General features: G+C 33.7%; 2 protein-coding genes and 1 long non-coding RNA gene across 3 annotated transcripts; 1 reads left to right on the top strand and 2 right to left on the bottom strand.

The window, feature by feature from the left end:
• Nucleotides 1-870: 870 nt before the first annotated feature.
• Nucleotides 871-7,903, top strand: LOC125061020 (serine protease inhibitor dipetalogastin-like). The gene is made up of 2 exons (XM_047666162.1): nt 871-1,022; nt 6,935-7,903. Exons 1-2 carry the CDS (start codon nt 899-901, stop codon nt 7,753-7,755), a joined length of 945 nt encoding a protein of 314 aa, XP_047522118.1. The 5' UTR covers nt 871-898; the 3' UTR covers nt 7,756-7,903.
• On the bottom strand, nt 4,450-5,335 carry LOC125061023. The gene is made up of 2 exons (XR_007118959.1): nt 5,070-5,335; nt 4,450-4,978 (listed from the first exon to the last, which is right to left on the bottom strand). It is a non-coding gene; the product is annotated as an uncharacterized LOC125061023 (long non-coding RNA).
• A 40-nt stretch (nt 7,904-7,943) lies between the features above and the next one.
• Nucleotides 7,944-22,621, bottom strand: LOC125061019 (SWI/SNF-related matrix-associated actin-dependent regulator of chromatin subfamily A-like protein 1). The gene is made up of 14 exons (XM_047666161.1): nt 22,058-22,621; nt 21,864-21,979; nt 21,670-21,770; nt 20,836-20,970; nt 19,586-19,691; nt 17,193-17,276; nt 16,533-16,713; nt 15,539-15,689; nt 14,201-14,365; nt 12,061-12,214; nt 11,456-11,587; nt 10,764-10,889; nt 8,291-8,350; nt 7,944-8,117 (listed from the first exon to the last, which is right to left on the bottom strand). The coding sequence occupies exons 1-14, from the start codon at nt 22,386-22,388 to the stop codon at nt 7,944-7,946; spliced, it is 2,016 nt and encodes a 671-aa protein (XP_047522117.1). The 5' UTR covers nt 22,389-22,621.
• Nucleotides 22,622-22,638: the final 17 nt, after the last annotated feature.

Genomic DNA, 22,638 nt, shown 5'->3' with positions numbered 1-22,638 from the left:
AAGAAGTGCGAATCTTTTTTGATCAAAATGTAATTATAATCTCTATAAGAATATAAAATAGAAGAAAAATATACCCGTCTTGGTAAAAGGTAAAATAACCAAGGGGTACCATGCGTCGCGAAGTGCGTTAAACGGGTTTTGCACTTTAATAATTCCTCCCTCAATAACGCACATCATAATTTTTATTAGTGTTTATTACGTAATGCCTATTATAAAATTGAGTTACATTTCACATACAAAAGTCATACTAAATAAAATTAACAATTTTTTCAGTCGAGTTTTTCTATCAATAATTTATTGTTAAACCAAGTAGATTCTTGTAGTATTTAACAAACATAAAAATATATCAAAAAAAAAGTTGTTTGAACCCTAGGTTCACAAGTCTGAATTAAAAACATTTTTTTCAGCCCCTCTTTTGCGGAGGCGCCCGGGCTTTAGCCCCGGTTACCCTACCCTAAATCCGGCCCTGCTCTCATAGTCAATCTCTTATCTCACACCTGAGGTTCAGATACGTTGTTGTAAGACGGTCAAAGTCTATGAAGAATGAGTTAAACATTACATCGTTCATTATCTGTATTTTTAATTATCTACAACATTGTCCGTTTGGCGCCAAATTTGCAGTTTGGCCTAATTCGATTTTCATCACTTTAATACAATTAATATAAACATAATGATAATAATAATATAATGATGTATGTTGACATACGGTCATAGTTTATGCTAAGACTCGTTTCTGAACATCACCCTTTATTGGAGGCCTATATTAGCAAAGGGCCTTACAAAAGCGGTCTCCAAGCAACAAAACTGATGTTTTGAAACGATGTATATACGTAGAATTAGTATAACAACAAGCTTATTAGGTATATTTGACAAAACACTTCCTAGTAACTGTAATCCTATGACGCATTCTTGGGGATTTACTACATTTTATTATTTGTATATAAGCAAACGAGTTGATTATCTACCATCAGTTTATTGTTTGGTGCCATACAGGAACGTTGTCTTGAAAATGTTATTAATAGGTAAGTTTAATTTACAATAATTATAATAATATAGACTTTATATTCCGAAACTCTGTGATCTGTGATCTTTAATATATTTTCACTACATATATCTCGGAGTTCGGTGTGCCTTTTGGCAAAGGACTCCTCTAACTTTCCATTGTTCTCTATCCTTTGCGACTCTTCTCCAGTTGTAGCCTGCTGTTTATTTGTGTTCGTCCTCCCATCTGTTGCGTTGTCGGCCTCTTCTTCGTTTTGCGTCTCTATGGTACCATTCCGTCAATATTTTGCTCCATTTTTCATGGGAGTTCCGTAGCATATGACCCGTCCATCCCAATTTCATTTGAGAAGTGAGAAGTTTAATTTATTACCATTGACTGAATATTTCGGTTATGAGACAATGTGTTTACGAGTTTTTTAAAGACTTTAATTTACCTAAAAACTCACCTTGAGCGGGTAATCTTCGTTGCTAGATTAAAATATGAACTTCCTGTATAATTAGGAAAAACCTTTAGTGTTTTTTAACTTTGAAAGGATTTAGAAGAATCCTATCGTTATTGCTTATTCTTTTTTATTTAATTCAATTATAATTAACTAGTAGAAATTTTCGTTTGAAAAGAAGAATGGTGACGAATTTCTGTTTTCCAATTTTCACGCCTATCTAATTAATGTATAATGATACTTTATCTTTATGCTTGTTAGTTTTTTCTTGTTCCAATTTACAAATCACCTAATTATTTCAAGTTGTTTTGACTCTTATTATATTGGGAAAACCAAATTTCCTATACATTTATATAAATTAAAATAAATCGCAAAATATGTTAATAAGCACAAAATTGGAATGATTGGACCAATTGATTCGAGTATTTTTTTATTCCTTGAAGGTTTCGCAAGGTTCCTTCTTGCAAGCTTCCAGAAACTTCCAGAAAAGCGAACAGTCTCTATGGGGTAGCAAAATGTTTCATCTGTTGGTAGGCTAAGTAAATAAATAATATTAAGGTGAAACAAAGTTCGCCTTGAATAGGAACCTTGAATAATTTTAACTTACATTTTTGTTGACAAAAAATATATTTAATAATCGATAATTTATTAAATAATAATCCTATTAATACTAAATTAATTATAAGCGTATGCATTTTTGTTTTAAGTTTATAGAATGTTTATTAAATAAGACCATTTCATTTTTATATATTTATGATGCGGTGTCAATCCAATCGATATCAATATGATGAAACTCAAAGATCAAGGTTAATAAATCTAAACATATAATAATTAAATACTACTATATAAATATGTATTACAAAAGTTTGAATTTCGTAATCCTACAGCAAACATAATTAATATAACAAAAACAATAACTAGCCCTAAAATATATTATTAAAAGGAGTCCCTTTAGGCAAGGTTCCGAAGATACTGGCAGCGTTCCCCCTTTCAATTGCTAGACTACTTCTTTGTCCGAGGTAGCTGCCAGCTCTTCGGTCCCTTCAGTGTTGTCGACTAACCTATTATTTCCTTAAAAAGCCTTATAGCGCTAGGACCCCACGGGCCAAAGTTAACGTAGAGAATATAAACAATAATAAAAACAATTAAAAATGAATAAAAAGAAAATTAAAACAAATTTAAAAAGTTTGGTCCCTGTGGCAGTGTACCTTTAACGCTGCCATCCTCGCTGTATTGCGATACTTATTCGTTGAGCGAGATAATCACCAGCTCTAAACAAAAACAAAACAACAAACAAAAAAACAAAACAATACACTGAAATATAGCTTTAGTTACATAAAATTATAATATAAAATATCTTCACGAAATACAACACATGAATTTAATGAAGTATAGCGAACTGTAGAATCAGCTCTCGATTGAGATAATATAACAATAATTAAACGTTAACCTCTCTCAAAGGCCGGCAACGCACCCACCAGCATGGGTGTCCATGGGCTGCAGTTACTGCCTTTCATAGCTATCATACGTTTGTTTACCCCCTTATCTAATTAAAAGTGTCCTGTCTGCCAAAACGTATTGAACATCCGGGAGTAATGCTCTAAATCTCATCTCCCAAACATAACATTAACGTTTTAATAGACAGTTCTACGCTAAGCTAATCTTATTTTCTTGGGTTAAAAACAATAACATGATCAAAACATATATAGTCACATGCTAATACATCTTAAATTTTTTGCAAACATTATTCATGGCCAAGGTTATCGAGGTAAAAACGTGTTCGTGTCGAAAAAGTTAGCGGTCAACTAGTTATGAGTTTAGCTAAAGAATCTGTGTGGAATCAGTTGCCCACAGAAGTATTTCTGAAATATTAAAAGGCCGGCAACGCACTTGCAAGCCTTCTGCCAATGTCAGTATCGTTTAAAATCCGGTGAGCCTTCAGCCTCCTAGGGTCCTTCTAAAAAAGAGCGCACCAATTCTTAAAAGGCCGGCAACGCACTTGCGAGTCTTCTGGCCAGCCTCCTGTTACTTAAAAAAATATATCACAACCTGTGACACAAGAGATATCAAAGTTACCAACTATAATTTACGAAGTTTTATTGTTGCTTCTACAGATTATGAATATTACCTTATTACTAGCTGACAAACGTTCAAGTATTGTCATGTATTTCTAGGAATTCTTTTTTAGTTTAATAAAAATAACTATCTGCTATAATAAAAAAATGGGGTTGATCGTAGAGGGGTGAAAATTAAGGGGTATTTATGTATGATGTATCATAAAAACAAAAAAAATGTCGAAAAAATATTTTTTTTTTGGTGTAGACACCCCTTATCACTTAGGGGTTTGGATAGATAGTAGCCGATTCTCAGACTTTCTGAATATGCCTAAAAAAATTCATAAGAATCAGTCTAGCCGTTTCGGAGGAGTATGGGAACGAACATTGTGACACGAGAATTTTATACATTAGGTAATATTATTGAAAATATAGTTTACAAAGTCTTAGTAAAATTCGTTGGCACGTTCATGGTCAGATAGAATTTTTAAGGCACATCATGAGGGCTCTAATGGTGCCGAAACTATTAAGTATAATTCAGATAGTTTTGACAATAAGCACAATAAGCAATGGGTGAGATTCAGAGACTAGACTTATGCCTGTCAAAGAATAAATTTTTGACATTCCGGAGTAAGACAGCGCTAAGTATCTGAATCACACAACACACTTAAGAGTTTAAAGAGTACGCAAGTATTAATCTAGGTCCTTAAAACAAATGCCACGAAACAAATTATAGGTCTACCAGGATCTGATGGCAAAAAGGGAAAAAAGAAATTGACGCTAGCAATACTGGGGAAATTGGAGTAAAACGTTTTGATACTTTTTTTCCCTTAAAGCGGCTGATTGTATGTGATACATGCAAATATACAAATTTATCCAATGATCAAGGATAATTTTTGAAAATTTTACTGTGGCGAATTTGGGGTTTGAAATTTAGATGAAAACTCCAATTATTCTGTTCATGAGTTTATTAATTAATTATAGGCTATTAGAACTTGAAAATGGTTCCAAATACTGCACATCCATAAAAAAGTCTTCATATGAAGAGGAAGACGCAGTATTTAAGATAAACCTATCCTCCTGCATCTCAATTAACTGATCTTGTTCTATGAACTGATTTTCAATTTTTATTAGATGTTCACAAGATTTTCGCCATTCATCGATCCCAACTTGAGAGTAAGCTTCTTAAATCTCTTCTCTGTTAAAAATTTTATGTTACTTGCAGGTATAGTAACGTTTTTACCCGCAAGTTTTTGTTTCATTATTCCCCAGATTAATCCTATGGGGTTTAACGTACAATGATATGGTGGGAGCCTCAAGACTTCGTGGCCGTGTGATTTAAAAATCTCATCTATCTGATATTTAGGTTTTTTTTCAATTCTAAATCAAAACGACCTTTCCTCTTTTTACCGGGCGTACTAAATACGCCTCTGTTAGATCTGCCCTCGGCAACAATTCGTCTTATGGTAGTATTAGAAACCCCTGAAATAAACCAAAGTTTATATAATTACATAATATAATACACACGAAAATCCAATAAACCAAAGTATCAAGACGTATCATTCCTACTAACCAGTCAACACTTGCACATAGCTCAATATCGATGATTGTGCATGTTCTGCACCTTGTTGATCAAGTATTCTTTGATAAACACTGAAAACAATACTTCTTGCTTGCGATCGAAGAGGTTTCTTCGACATTTTCACCACTTTTTAAAGGAAATTTGAAGCCAAAACAAAAACAATTCCTCGAAATTTCAGTTGACAACCGAAATTTTTTTTTTGTTGCCATATGAAAATCGCTAATTTTTAATTTTTTTTTTGCCATCAGATTCTGGTAGACCTATAGTAGAAGACAAGTTTTAATGTTTTGTATGCCAAGATTATTAAATATTTACCGATTATTCTGTATTTATTTTCCTTCTCACGGCATATAAAGGTGCAGTTTTATGTTAAGTAAGTAATATTGTTAGCATACGAGTCGTTAAACAAACTAAGTATCGAGTAAGTAACAGGAAAACTTGTCAATGCATATATAATGTAATCCTAGAAAATAATTGAGTCGTTAACTCTTATTATTTTAATAACATCTTCATATAATTGATTGACCAGATAATCTTATAGGTATCTAATTATGTTAATTATTACATATAGATAATAAAAACACTAAGGTGTGTGATAGCAACTCGGATAGCAAGAATAAGTGCAATAGAATGGCTACTAGAACTATAAAATAACTCTTAAGTAAATAAAATGTCAAAACATATCTAGTTTTGTGTATGATTTAGTATTTATTACACTCACAGCTCCTTTTTGATCATGGATGCTTGTAGCGCCAAAAGTATATCTTTTTACAATCCCGTTCTTTCTTACCATTAATTTATTTCACCTAGCAACACCGACTCGAACTAGCAACACAGGCACGCTTCTCTTTAAAAATCGCTCTTCGCTCCGACTCAATAACGCAGACGCTACCGCAAATATGTATATCAAAACGGTACAAAAAAACATGAACTCATTTGGCATTGAAGAGTGAGCAAGTTTTTTACCAGATCATCTAGATAAAACCCACTTTTCGAGCCATGGTGGTGATTAATAATAATTTATCATGTTTTTTGCTAAGGTGCTTTGTAAAAAGTTCATTTAAATAATGTTTATATGAGAGACCAATAATCATTTATCTGAATTTAAATTATCAAGGTTTAAGTTATGATCTTTTAATCAAATTTTTAAAAAAGAAAATATAAACCAAATTTATTTCTACTGCCGACATTGTGTTAAATATCAAAACTCATTTTAGGGTCAGGTTTCAGTTGACGAATACTTAAATGATCCTAATCCTTGGGATTGATTTGCTCCAGTTGAAACATTTTGTATGACTAAAAACTTAGCGATTAAAGAGTGGCTGAAAGTTTCTTGCCAGTTCTTCTTGCCCGCTCTACGCCCTTGACGTGCGAACTGGTAGTAAATGTAAATTTACAATTTTTTTTTTGACGTTCATAAGTGTACTTGTTTACCTATACGAATATTTTGAGTTCAGTTAAACATATATATAGAAAGTAAATCACTTTTTTAACTAAAGTAGTTTTGTCTCTTACAGTCAAAGTAATGCGAGGAAGATACTTCAATTAAAACACATTTACACTAATTTTATTTTATGCTAGCTGTCCCCGAGAACTTCTTTTCGCCTTAATGTTTTTTACAAATTTTCTCTCCTTAAAAACCTTCCGCATAGTTCAAGGTATAAATAAAAAAAAATCGAATTGGTCCAGCCGTCTTCGAGTTTTGAGCTTAGCAACATATTTTGCATTTCATTTTATTGTATATAAAGAGTCTTTAACGTATCACAATTAAAATTTTACTCAAATTACTAACTTTGATTTTTCCGAATATAATTTACATAATTACCAAATGAATAATTCAGTTTTCTTTTTGGCAGGAGTCGTTACAATTATTGCGAGCTGTGTCCCCATCAGCTTCGCGTTGCCCCCATGCGTCTGCACGCGAGGTTTCAGCCCAGTTTGTGGTTCTGATGGCACCACATACAATAACCAATGTATGCTTGATTGTGCTGCCACCAAAAACCCAGACCTCAAACTCGCTGGACCAGGCAAATGCGACACTCGTGAGAAACGTGAGGAACCTCTATGCCCATGTAATGCTAATCTTGATCCGGTTTGCGGGACAGACGGCGAGACGTATGCCAACGAATGCATACTCGACTGCCAGAAACAACAAACCAATGTTGAGGTTAAATACCAAGGTCCTTGCAAGGTTAAAAGGGAAGAACCAATCTGCTCCTGCTCCTTCGATTACAATCCAGTCTGTGGGACCGATGGTCAAGGGCAAAAAACCTACGGCAATCAATGTGAACTCGAATGCTTTCAGAGAACCCAGGCCGTGGAGTTCTTATATGAAGGCCCATGCAGAAACAAGAGAGAGGAGATCCAGGTCGCCCCAGGACCCATATGTCTTTGCACTACAGAGTTGAGACCAGTATGCGCCAGTAATGGGTTGACGTACGACAATCCCTGTGTGTTTGACTGTGCAAAAGAATCAAGCACGCTGGAGGTGTTGCATATCGAGCATGAGGGCATATGTGCCCCCAAAAAGGTCGTCATTGGCGAAGGTGGCCCACAGTGCTCATGTCCGAAAGTAGAGGAACCCGTTTGCGGCTCTGATGGTCAGACCTATTCCAGCGAATGTTTGATGAATTGTGAAGCCAAAGAATTGACGGTCACCCGTAACGGACCGTGTTAAAATATATCTCAGCAAAAAAGTTGGGGAGTTTTTAGGTTTCTTTCTACTAAAACGGCCAAGCCAAGGAAAATATAGCCATCCCTGAACTTTGTGTCTCTCTATCTCTATATCATAAGGTGATATAAATAAAACATTTTTTTATAAAGAATAATTTATTTATTTACAAACTTCAAAATCACGAAACACTATCATAAATCTAAATTGGCCAATAATTCATCACCTTCCTCATCATCGAGGAAGTTATCAGTGTGTATATCAGACGTCGGAACGGATTCAAAATTCTTGCGAATGTTAGTTCCTGGAATATAATCGTTTTTATTTCTTGCAGGCGAAAGGTATTGGGTGATATTGTTTTTGCTTTCCTGAAAAAAATATTTAAATTACTCATAAAATACGTTACATACTTCAGCGATAACAAGAAAATACAATAGCCAATAAATTAAATAATAAATTCCTACACAGAATATGCGGAGGAAAATACAATTTTTTAAATTTATATATCTTTTTCATATATTTTATTATAAATATGGATTACCTGATGTTTCATCGTTGTATCCTCAAAGGTATCTTTGCTTAGACCAACATTATTCAGAACCTGAAATCAAGATAAGATTCGCTTGTAAACTTTTTGAAGTTATACTTCTATAGGCGCGTTATGAAAAATTAATGAGAGTAAATTTTACGATGCGCGCGCACCGTGACACAAAGTTAACAGAATGAAGTTGCCCACGAAAGATACTACGGCATTGGACATAATTTAAAAACAACATTCGAATAATAATAGAATTTATGTTACACTTAATGTAAGAGAATAATAATAAATATTTATTTATTTAATTTTTCAAAAGTAAACTGAACTTTATTGACTATAATGACTCCTTTTCCAGTCTTTGATTATTTAATTGTAATTAATTATTTGCATGCAATCAAAAACTATTTTTAATAATGCCAAAGAAGTATAACTTCGAAGTACACGCACCCTTTTTTTTAATAAAATTTTCGCCCATATTCAAAATATCACGTATAAAGTGACACAAAATATTAAACGAAACTTTTTGTTGGAAGCTAGGTAAGTATTAACTAGCTTTAATCGTTTAGTTCATGAGCTTATAACTAACATAACATTAGTGGAGTTGCGACCCTGGATTAACAAAAGAATAATGTGACTTATGGGCTTTATCGGAAACGAGAATGTTATATTACAATTTATGAGTGTGGGAAAAATTTGGCTTCAAGTGTGCGATGATTACTAACATTTGGTTTACGCTTCAATTATTTACTAGAATATAAAAATGTAACTATACTAATGTTAGGTAGATAAAAGTATGCCAGATACTTTTAATTATTACAAACATTTATTACGATATTTTGAAGAGAACCAGTAATTTTAAAAAAAACTAGGTTGAGATAACATGAACTCATTATATAAACGATATTTTGTTATTCTATACTAATATTATAAAGAGGAAAGGTTTGATTTTTTGTTTGTTTGAAATGAATAGGCTCCGAAACTACTGCACCGATTTCAAAAATTCGTTCACCGTTGGCAAGCTACACTATTCCCGAGTGACATAGGCTATGTTTCATTTTCAAAAAAATTAGGGATGCTTAATAAAACTTGAATAATCTATAACCCAAGGTGTAAAAAATTTACAAAAAACTTCCTTCAATCGTGTGCGCTGCGAAAACTATTAATGATAGAACAAAATAATGTATTACAACTTTTCAGGACACATCACTTTCTATAAAAAATGTCGCGACAGCATGTCTCTATCTTTTATAGTTACGTCACAATAAGCGTCCTTTTATTATTTTTTTTTTATTTAAATACCACCGCTAGAAAAGGCTCTTTATTCTTAACCTAGGTATTGAACCTTATCAAAATAATTACCAACGTTTCACATAAGCTACAATTTAATGGCATAACCACCAAAAAAGCATGGTAGATTGGTGTTCTCCTGCCGTTTCTCTTGAATAGTTTACTACTATGTATTATAACAAAAATCTTAGCCACAGCAACGCTTGGCCGAGTCTACTAGTATATATATAAATGTATTACTAAGCAATAACAGGGAATGAATTGTCGATGGCTAGACGGTCGCTGGCCGAATTAAGAGTTCATGGTCATTGAACAACATTCGAATAAGTAATTAATTAATAATCTCTTCAATATGAAACGGTTTCCTCATGATCCTCGGAGCAGTGAGGTCTTGGAAGCCTGCGAAAACCCCAGGAAACTTCTGAACTGAGGAAGGAGTTTGGGTGGCTTAATAAGCCAGGACTTCACAACGGACAGTAGGCGTCTAAGTGCCAAAACTGTGTCCACACTACATACATATACATATATACCGTGCAGCTTGGGCACATAGAAAGAAAATTCCATTGGCATAGCCGTGATTCGCGCGCTAACCCAACAAGCCAAAAGTTCCTCGTGAATAACATAGCTTTATATTGGTGAAGAATTAAAATCGATTTTGCAGTTTCAAGTTTTTTTAAGGCGCAAGTCAAAACTTGATCAGGTAATAAACTACGAGTTGAGTGCTTTATTATCTCAAAGTTAATGGGGATTAAATAAAAAACTTGTCTTGCTACTAGAAATTAATTAAAGAATATTTAACAAGATTTGAAAAACTATTTGAGGTTATTAATTAGTTACTTTGGAATTTAAATAAATTGTCAAGTTTTTTACGTATCATTCTGAAATTATACTATGCATATTATGGTCTTGCTATAAAAAATCCATTCAATTCATTCAACAAATTCAATAAAGTGTTCAAGAAGTTGATAGGGGCTCCCTCGTTATTACAATGTTTGGTTGACAGAGATGCAATGTCTCTGTAGAGAAAGAGAATCAAACCGATCAGTAAGACATTGGAGATTGACAATTCGACAAGCCCTTCGCTGCATTTGGTCAAAAGGAAGAAGCTGGTATTTGGGAGCACCAGCCCAGAGATTATTTTTAATAGAATTTCTCTTTACAATCTTTTAAACTAAAAACGCATACTTACACTGAGTTTGTTCTGCAACAAAGGCCACATGTGGTCATCGACAGTGCCATGCGCCAACAAGTACCGCGCGCACACGCCGCCTTTGCGGCCTATACGATGCGCACGCGACTCCGCTTGTGTTAATATCTAAAGAAACAGTGCTCATAAACTGATAGCCCATAATGGGCAGTATTGAATCATGAATGCACAAAAATTTTAGTTTTAGTCAAAGTCTAAATGGGAACTCACTTAACCATCTGTCAAAATCTTGTCACTTTGACAGATGGGGGGTTTGACAATTCTTAAACATTGTTTTATGCCACGAACTGTCAAATCATTCTTTGATGTCAAGTTGGACAATTGTTTGACAGAGACAGAGAGAAAATTATCGAAAATTAATTAATTTATCAATAAAAAGTGGTTACATTTTGTTCCAGAAATAATTTTACCTAATATCTAACTCATATACCTGAGGTCTTAGGTTCGAACCCCAGCACCAACAAACGTTGTCTATGCTCATTTAACCCTCCTTCGTATGAAAGAAACATAAGAAGGCTTCAGACACACATGTATCAGGCACATGCTGATCACCTACAATTATAAAAACATATAGAAATCTGAGGCCCAGACATTAAAAGAATTGTAGGGCCACTGGTTTATTTGATCCCATGCCAACGGGCCCATGGGGCCTAGAAATTTTTCTTTATAATTACCCCTGGATTCCAATGTAGTTCCGCGAACAATACAAGATCTGCAGCGGTAAGCGTGAGGCCGGAACTGGCGGCCGTTATGGACAATACACCGCATCTACACGATTCCGAATGTTGGAATTTATCTACGAGATCCTGTGCAATTTAAATGACATTGTAAACAGAAAATTATTAAAACATTTCAACTATATATCAATATACAATTGAAAATATTCAATAAGGTTTATGGAGTATTCATTGTATACTGAAGTTTTTTATTGATTTTAAATGGTGACATATTGTAGCTAAATTTGATAGGGAAAAGTATTTTTTTATATAACAGGGGGCAAACGGGCAGGAGGCTCACGTGATGTTAAGTGATACCGCCCATGGACAGTCTCAATGCCAGAGGGCTCGCGAGTGCGTTGCCAGCCTTTTAAGAATTGATACGCTCTTTTCTTGAAGGACCCTGAGTACAGCTAGTTCCACATGGTGGAGCGCGGCAAAAAGTCACAGTGCACAGCCGGATATCGAACCGACGAGCTCAGAGATGAGAGTCACATCAGTTATAGAGAAACTATTTATTTTTTTAATTAATCAGTTGTTAACATAAAGGAAACGAAACTCACGGCTCTCGTTGAAGGGGGCGTTGACCCCACTATACATATATAATGCAACCCGACTTCGTCCAACGTCGAACATATAGCATCTATCACGTTTCTATGGTGAGCGAAAACAAGGAATTTCCCGGAGAAATCCTTCAGTAATTGTCGTAAATATTTACTGTAATAAGGAATTTTTAGTTTAGTATATATGTAGAGAAAAAGTTATATTTCTTAGATAAAATTCTTATCTATTATGTGTCAACTGATGTTTCTTTTAATTTGTTTATTAGTCTGTGGAAAGATATTAGTTTTAGCTTGTCATTTATATTTTAATTCGAGGTATTTTGGATTATAAAAGAAATAGGATAAAAGTGATTGTTTAAATGTTGTTTCTTAAAATATTTCAGCAACACATTTGAGTTTCATTCATCATATACATATAATGGTATCAATCGCTTATATGAGTACTGGGGATAAATAAGGCGCAACTGCGTTTCTCTGTGAATACAAAAGTTTTATTTACAAAAGAAATATCTATTAATTTACATTTAATAAAAAAATATATATTTACAAATTATTCACTCACCTGTGACAAAAGAAACAACATTTAAAGCCTATATAATATATTCTAGGTTTTATAAAGTAAAATAATAAAATTAAAAAATTAAAACATCTTACATCTATTATGTCAAGTGACAAAGCAAACATCGTCGTCGCAAAGAAGAAAAATAAAATATAAAAAGAGTTTGTATAGGAAAATATTAAATATTATGTTTTCCTTACATATATTTACTACATATCGCTTGCCCCAGGGAGGAAAGTCGCAAAAGCAATTCTATTTTTTCAGAACGGAGTTGTCAAGGACCTCGATAGGGCAAACCCTTATTTGGACGTTGGAAGCTGGAAGCTAGAAGCTATAGATTGCGATCAAAGTCAAAGTCAAATCATTTAGTTCAATTAGACCATCTAAAATGGCACTTTTGAACGTCAAAAAAAAATACAAAGAAGATTCTAGTTGCCCCTTCGAAAAGGTAGTTTCGTGTGGAGAAGACTGGGCAAGAAACTCCACACTTACTCTTTTAAAATAGGTTTACAATATTTTGCGATGCCGATATACTTCCGGCCCACAAGGGGCTGTAAAGACATTGACGATAATGATGATATATTTACTACGTTTATTTGCACAGATTTTAAGATCTTTGTCTCTTTTCATCACAGAGCAAACACATTTAAGAAAGAGACAAAATACTTAAATTAAAAGATTAGAATTTACTTTGGTGCAATGTGTATATTTTTCATTCCAAAATATATAATTTTCAATCCAAATAATATAATATACATAAAAAAAAATTAATGTAACAAAAGTAGAATTGTTTGACCGTTGGATCTAAATTTATGATTTTAAAAATGGTAATGTTCAATATTATAACTTAGGATTTAAATTAAAAAACAATTGCCAAACCTCAACTGTCATCTCTCATAGAAACTGTCAGTAGTAAAAAATTTATAAAACAATTGTCAAATGTCAACTGTCATCTCTCTTAGAAACTGTCAGTAATAAAATGTTAATAAAACAATTGTCAAATGTCAACTGTCATCTCTCATAGAAACTGTCAGTAATAAAATGTTAATAAAACAATTGTCAAATGTCAACTGTCATCTCTCATAGAAACTGTCAGTAATAAAATGTTAATAAAACAATTGTCAAATGTCAACTGTCATCTCTCATAGAAACTGTCAGTAATAAAATGTTAATAAAACAATTGTCAAATGTCAACTGTCATCTCTCATAGAAACTGTCAGTAACAAAATGTTAATAAAACAATTGTCACATGTCAACTGTCATCTCTCTTAGAAACTGTCAGTAATAAAATGTTAATAAAACAATTGTCAAATGTCAACTCTCATCTCTCATAGAAACTGTCATTAATAAAATATTAATAAAACAATTGTCAAATGTCAACTGCCATCTCTCATAGAAACTGTCAGTAGTAAAAAATTAATAAAACAATTGTCAAATGTCAACTGTCATCTCTCATAGAAACGGTCAAACTTACAGGCTTTAGCCTGTCATTGTATATATATATTTTTGTCTCCTGGCAAGCCGTAACAAAGATAAAAAGTGGCCAAATCTGACCAAAGAACTTAACAATAACATAATCACCATATTGCAGGTATCTTGATTTTGGCAGATTCACTGAAGAACGTGAGTAGGGCAGCGTGTCTTTCGGACGACTTGCTTTTCTTATAGGCCTCTGCCATCTGGCTCAGCCCCTTCTGCTCCTCTTTTGTGAACTCGAGTAATGACGCATCAAGTAAAACAGATTCCCTGAAAAATTAAAAATTCTAAATAAAAATACTTCAAAATTCAGTAAAGCAAGTTCGGCTCTATACGCGAGCAAACGTATATCGTGAGAAGACGTTAAGATTTATTTCCTGTTTGAAATAGTCTGTCAATTGTTTTCTGAGACCTAATATGTAGTTACACACTTTATTCATTCACTCACTGACTCACTCACTCACGATGTTTTCCTTCACGGTTCGAGCGAATGTCAAATGCGCACATAGAAAGTCTATTGATACACGACCGGGGACAAAAACCAGGCCTTTAGTTCCCTTGGAATCAAATTTTACGAAAAAATTTCTTTATACTGTGGTTGTATATAGAATATAATAGATGGTAACTGAGCTGTGTTCAGAGATATATGATTAATTTATCCTTTTCATTTTTGAAGTTATACTTCTTTTGGCGCGTTGGAAAATGATGAGAGTAAATTTTTACGATGCGCGCGCACAGTGCTACAAAAAACCGACACCCTGAAGTTAGCTATAGTCAACATTTTATTTTTCTTGAAGGTCCTACTTCTACGAAAGATGGTCCTTCTTCTAAGAAACTACTTTTGGCGGGTAAGGGAAAAATTTTGAGAGTAAATTTTTTCTATTGTTAGTGTCGTTTTTTCTACAAACGTAGAGGTGAACATAAAATTTTTGAAAAGATTTGTATCTTGTTATGCTAAAGAAGTATAATAGTCCAGTCAATATAGACATTTGAAATAACAAAAATTTCTGAAGAGCCAAAAATTGGTGGAGAGCTGGGGTAAATACCATTTTTGTAAAGAATTTTAAGATCTACAACTTTGGCTTCAAAGATTTTTTATTAAACTTATAATTTTCTTAAATTTTGACCTTTGACCCCGAATAACTTTTGTAGCACACATATGATCGATGGGGATTTTTAAAACTTTATTTGTAATCCACCAATTTTTGGCTTTCCGGGAATTTTTGTTATTTGACCACTATTTTTGTCTATCTTGACGGAACTATAACTTCTAACGCGTGTACATAAGTACACACACGTTTTTTTATAGACATATAATCAGCCCTCTGTCTCATTGTTTTTTTGTATTTAAGACATGCCGGTTTCCTCGCGATGTTTTTCTTTACCGTATTAACCTCAATGTCGAGAGACGCACGCGCATTAAAACATTTGCAAAAATCATACCGAGTTTTTTCCTCCAGTGAAGTCAACACTTGTTCCTTGGTCCGTCGAATTAGGAATCGTTTTTGTAAAATCACTTGCAGTTCAGCTAAATTGGATTGTCCCGACATGTCCCATCCGAAATTTGTTTGTTTGCCCGCACAATACCTTTTACCTGGAAATTATAATTTCAATTTGGTACATTTTCTGATGGATACTTCAAAGTGTTTATGGATCTAGTGATTAGTAGACCTTATGAGGGAACTGATGATCCTTCTGTATCTAACAAAAATAATAACTGTATCTCAAAAAACAACATTTTTATGAATTTTCAAACAGCCTATTTGACATTATGAAAAATAAATTACTGAGAACAATATAAAAAATTTAAATCATTAATTTATCAAAAAATCTATTAATTATTTATATTTGTACATCACGTGACACAAAACGGTAACACAGTAGTCAAATCGACGATGACGTAACATGCTTGTCAATAATATGTGTTCACCTGTCTAATCCTTGTCTAAATTTCTAAATTTTTGAGTTAAATTTCGTCGGAGATTATTATTGATTTAAAAAATTGTTGTCTGTTAAGTCGGTTTACGGGCGATATTTTAACGAGACAACGTCATAACAAAACATTGATGAAATGATTGCATACTTAAGTCTTGAAGTGGAAGAGAGATAGATGCGGCGCAAGCGTACAATGAGCGTAATGAGCGTAACGGGACAATGAGTCATGCTCCATACGTGCAGGCGGCGTTCATCGAGCAAGTATTAGACGTTATCACGTCAAAAATTATATTATATTAGTTTAATTTAAGAACGATAACTCGTTAAGAATTTGTTACTTTACACTCTCAATTCCAGATTGCTCGCGAGTGCGTTGCCGGCCTTTTAAGAATTAGGTATACTTAACTTATATCATTTGTGTCGAGCGAGGTGCTCGACTGTTGTCTTACAATGTACTAAGCTAACATTCCTTATTAAAATGTAATAAAAGAAGAGAACTCACCATACTCTGTGTAAGAAGAAAATAGTTTTGGTTCGATAAGCGCTAATTGCGTGTATAACTCAGATGGGCGGCTTAAAGCAGGCGTACCACTTAATAATATCGCTCGCGAACACTGCCGTGCTATAGATACTAGAGCAATCGTGCACTGTGCTTTGTGGGACTTTAAATAGTGTGACTCATCCTAGAAATTAAAACAATCATACAGCACAGCATTTGTCTATGAAAAATTATTACAATCCAAAGAGGTTACATATCAAAAATTATGATCAAATTTAAATAAAAAGATGACGTTTTCCTTGATTGTGATTGGTCCAAGTCAGAACACAGAATTAAACTGACATGACATAACGTATCATTACAATTGGTACAATCTTTTTTATGAAGTGATAACTTCTTATTGAAGGGTAAACAGCTTTGTTACGTAACGCGTTACAGCACCCGTCTGTCTGTCTCTTTCTCTCACACATACGGCAGCAGTAGGCAGGCTCCTCCTCTCTCACTCTAAACCGCAGGGCTAGCCGTATTTCAGACGGTTTTCCCTCTCTTTACTCAATATAACGTTGACAGTGAGCATATAACCTCAAACTATCACCGTTTTTTGTGATGAGGGAACGTTCAAGTATTACGTCACGCAATTTTTGGAGATTATTAAATACTTACAATAATAATAATTCCAAATTTCTTGCTCTTTAATAGATCTGTGTGCATTGTTGTTATTTTATAACTCACGATGACAACTTCAGTCTGAAAAAATATTCGTAATTTTTATTTAATTGGCCTTGCCTTGATTGTAATCTATAATCTATGAAATAATAATAATAATAATCTTTATTTTCTTCTCTCACATATACATACAAGGTTATTATGATAGACTAAGATGATAACATTAGGAAGTGTATGTGAGAGACTGGTCTCTGTAACAGGAGACCTGAGTGACAGATAATCAGCCTCTCCACCACCGGACCGGAACACATACAATCAGGTCATTGTCATAAGATACAATAGACGAAAATAAGTATTAAGTGCTAAAAGTAAACGTTGCAAACGGAGTCGTAAAAATGTGTGTGTGTGTGTGTGTCTGTGTCACTCTCTCTTCAAATATTTTTGTGTAGTCAGGCGGCTAAAGTTAAATGAAGAAAAGTTTGTAAGCGTGTGGCTACGAATCACTACGATGACGTCATACCCTGAAAGGTGCGAAGACGCCTATATGGTAGGGGAGCCCAAGAGGGGATTTCGGGATTTACTAAAGCGCGGCAGATTAATATATAGGGGGATACCTTGTACCCGGTTAAGTACCTCCACAAAATATGAGGCCCATATATAAAGCCGCACGTGAAGGAGACAGGATCAGTTTAGTAAAAAAAAATTGACCATCAGAAATTCCCGAGCGCGTCAGATTAAGGTAGGGTGAGTTAATTACATCCTAAAAAGTGTATATTCCACTAATCTGACAATTTGAGAGTGACGGAAGAAAAGGGGAGGGCAACAAAGTTGTAAAAAAAAAACGTCATCTCGACATTCTCGAGCGTAGCTAAATTTTTTTTTATTTTGAAGGAAATAATTCAAGAATAATGAAAAATATATAATCTGACGATTTCCGCAAGCCGAAATAACAAAAATTCGTCGATAAAGTTAAATGCGTGCAGCTGCGTGATGCCTACATTTCCTTAAACCGATCGGAATCTACTAAACGGCGTTCTAAATATTTCCCTCAAAATTACATTTCCTGTGAATTTGAACCGATTCGGACCGATAGATTTTGAGAAATTTTGAAAAATCTTAAAAAAATAAGAAATATTTTTTTTTAAAGTGGTTTCTTTATCGATCAACTTCAAAAACTAATCCGCCTTTGAGCTTGAAAAACCACGTCGATCGCCACCAAGCTGGTCAAAAGCGGTTGATTCGTTCGAGAGATATCGTACACGAAAGAAACCCGAAAAAGTGTTTTTTCGGGATTACTCCGAAATTTGTGGTTCGATCAATTAAAATTGCAAAATTATTTATGAGGATGATAAAACTGCGTCGAATGCCGCCAACCGCGTGAAAATTGCTTGATCCATTCAAAAGTTATTGCGGTTTGAAAATTCCAAAAATAGTGTTCTATGAAACTTCTATCAGACTTTCGAGCTGGGAGAGCTCAATTGCATAGAAATGTTATTTCTTTGAACTCAGCGAGCTCAAAATATCAATTTTAAGCGCCCAGGAATGGAATTAGCGGGAAGTTGCAGGGATGGCCCTTTAGGTGAACCGTTTTTCTATTTTTTTTTTTGGCAGATCAGGCGAATCCCTCTAGATAATCGTCAGATTATGAGACAGTACGTTTAGAACATAAAGATGAACCACATATATCTTAATCTGACGCGCTTGAGTATTTCAAAATTGCGATTTTTTTTTGCAAATTAAGAAAATGGCTGTGGGTTTGCGTCCCATCGAAATCGTCAGATTAGTGAATGAGAGCTTTTTTTTGGTGCACTTAACACTCCCTTAGAAAATCTGACGCGCTCGATAAAAAAATTTTTTTTTTAATTTTCAACCCTTAAATACAACCACCCGCATCATGCAAACGATCAGATTAACATACGTACATTATTAAAAATACGTAGGGCATAGATGCTATCAATATCTGACGCGCTCGAGGATGTCCATGCAACAGTTTTTTTTTACATATTTAACTATCCATAGCCGCTTCCCCCACCGATGAAAAGGAATTTATCATATAACATTTTTTTCTTCTTTTTATCTAAGCTTTGCATCCCAATAGGTCTCTACGACGCTCGAGTAAATCCCCATTTAGCATCGTGGGCTCCCCTACCAATATGACAACTTCTGAAGACACTGGGGCCTGGCCTAGAAAAACTTCACAGCTTACAAGATAATTTTTAAAACTAAACGTCAAATAAAAGGTTTACAGACTACATTAACATTACAGAAATAATGCATGAAGGGTGTGGGTGTGTAAATGAATTTATTAAAATTGGCTTGATTCAGTGCCATAAATAATATATTAACAATATATTTTATGTTGGATAATATATTTCTTGAGGAGTACGAACCTGCCTGTCTGCAACTAGTTGTGCATCTTTTCCCGTAGTTAATGTAACTATATTCATCATAGGGACTGACGGTAACAACTCATGAATCTTACTCTGCCATGTTTCTCTGAAATATATGAAATTGGATTCATAAAATCTAGTCTAGCCCATTATATATATACTAAATACTGATTGTTTGTTTCAATTAACACATTAAACTAAGGAATTACCTACTAAAATTACCATTTGTATTGAATAGATCTTATAGTAATTGAATTATTTACAATACTTGTTATATTTAATGGGACAAAAATATATAACAACCATATGGATTTCATTGAACAAAAATGTAATACAGTGGAATCTCTATAACTTGAATATCAAGGGCAAATTCGAGTAGCGAGTTTTCGACTTAACAAGAACTTCGAGATACATATGATTTAACTTTTGAAATTTCGACTTACAGAGGCGCGATTTCTATGTGTATTTTTCGAGTCGTAGAATTAAAAACTTTATTAGTAACTGTATACTCAAAAAAAAAAAGGGTGCGTGTACTTATGTACGCGCGTAAGAAGTTATACTTAAATATCAAAGACTGGAAAAGGAGTCATTATAGTCAATAAAGTTCAGTTTACATTTGAAAAATTAAATAAATAAATATTTATTATTATTCTCTTATATTAAGTGTAACATAAATTATATTATTATTCGAATGTTGTTTTTAAATTATGTCCAATGCCGTAGCATCTTCCGTGGGCAACTTCATTCTGTTAATTTTGTGTCACGGTGCGCGCGCATCGTAAAATTTCACTCTCATTCATTTAAAAAAAAATGAAAAATTCATTATTTTTCATTATTCATTATACAAGACAAAAACAATATATTATAAGCCCCGAAGCCGAACATTAATTTTGGATTTTATTGCTATTATGTCGGGGAAATGCAAGACGTCATTATATTTTACTAACTATGACTCGAATTTCAAAACGGAGACTACGTACCGTTTTGAAATTTTTAATTAGTTATAGAGTATAAATATGTATTATCAATACTTCTTAGGGAAATAACATTTAGTTCGAGTTCCCGCGTATTTAACAGAAGGGAATATCATTTTTTTCGACTTACTGAGGATCGACTTAATGAAGTACTAGTTATAGAGTTTCCACTGTAATTAATATTATTCAGTTTAACTTCTCTTTTAATTGCTTATTCACTGGTTGCCAAATGATCATTTTATGCTTTCTTGTGTGTGTTTCATTGATATCACTTACCTCATAGAAGATGTAGTAACAATCAAAAGAGGCCAGTTATGTCTATAAAAGCTGGCTATAGCCAGCGCTTGAAATGTTTTACCCAATCCCATGTCATCTGCAATCATACAACGCCCGCGCCGGGAAATACCAAACCTGAAAATTTAGAATTGGTATCACATATATACTGAAATTTTTCTCGGTTTCACCGAGAAAAATTAATAGACATCAAAAGTAAAACCAAGTTTAAGAATGCATACACAGCTGAAGTGGAGGTGGACAGGGCATATGATGAGAGAAAAGCAAGAAAAATGGACAAAACTTATCACAGAATGGTACCCTTTAGACGGAAAGAGACATAGAGGAAGACAGGCTAAGAGATGGGAGGATGACGTTAAGAAAATAGCGGGTTCAACATGGACTCGCACCGCAAAAATGAGAAAAGACTGGAGAGCTTTAGAGGAGGCCTTTGTCGAAAGACAAGTTGTATCCGAACTACCGTTTGCCGATAGTCAATAAATATTAAAATTTTTAGTATATTAGTTAAACTCTAGTTAATAGTCAAAATGTGTTTTTTTAGATAGTAGTCATAAGTAATTTTAGGCACACGAAACTACTCTGTGTAAAACTTGTTAACAACAATAAAGGCTTTTTATTTATTTTATTTATTTATTTATATACTGAAATTTCAACATGATCCTTAATCCTTAAACCGCAAACCTTGTTAAGAAAAAAATTTTAGAAATTTGAATAGTTATAGAATCAGTATGAGGCCCTCTTGGGTCGGGGCCCGTGGCGTTTTGCTAGCCCTGCCACCCTATTGTTATGCCACTGCCCAGAAAACATAATCCTTACCTTACTCCTTCCTCTTGAAAAGGCATCAATTTATTCCTCAATGTTGCTTCTATAGGAGATAAATCTACTAAATTGGGGTCCATTGAGTTATCTTTTAATATCTGTAATAAGAATAGTCAATTTTATTTCACTATCTACTTCCTATCATTTATGTGTTCATTTATTTTGTAAATAAATTTTATCTTTACTAATACCTTTAAAACATATGGTGGAAGAGGACCTAAAACAATGTGAGGGGCTAATGGAGCCACTTTTGATATCAACTCATCATAATCGGCAGTTGAAAAGTTCCATAACTTAGATTTAGAATCTAAAAAATAGTAAAAGTTGTTAAGAATTGTGTTTTATTGTTGATAGAATATAGAATCAAGTTAATTACAAATCTTACCATAGTTTTTCGATGGTATTGATTTAAAAATATTTATTAGGGGTGGACAAAATTCTGAGGGATTTACTTCAAATCTATCCTCTGATACTAAGGATAATGTTCCGCTGACAACTTTTGTTACTGGTACAAATGTTTCTGATATGCTATTTTCTTTTTTAGCATAAGGATGGAACGAGTGGTTACTAGAAAACTCTTTTAGGGGACCATTACCAGAATGTTGACTTGTGGAAGTCCCTGGAGAACTTTTGGTTTGGTAAAATTGAGTTCGGTTTTTTATTTTTTGTAAAGCGGCTAAACGCTTTCTTTCAATTTCTTCTTTAGTACATGCCATGTCTTGCTTAAGTTTCTAACACCTTAGGGTTTATTTAAACTGAGCCCAGTTAAATTCTTGGCGCACGCCGCACACCTTTGATGATGCCACATCAATAAGTTAATAATTAATACACAACAGGTCTTTTTAAATCGAGTTCTAGAGACGTATCATTTTTCACGTCACGTTAAAAATATAATTTTTGTCCCTAATGGGAAAAGCATCACTTTTCAATTTTCAAGTGTTTGTTATTATGTTATTATTATTACTT

Source organism: Pieris napi, chromosome 22 (genome assembly GCF_905475465.1).
Source record: "Pieris napi chromosome 22, ilPieNapi1.2, whole genome shotgun sequence".
Taxonomy (NCBI): domain Eukaryota; kingdom Metazoa; phylum Arthropoda; class Insecta; order Lepidoptera; family Pieridae; genus Pieris; species Pieris napi.
This window is presented reverse-complemented; position numbering and strand designations above follow the sequence as displayed.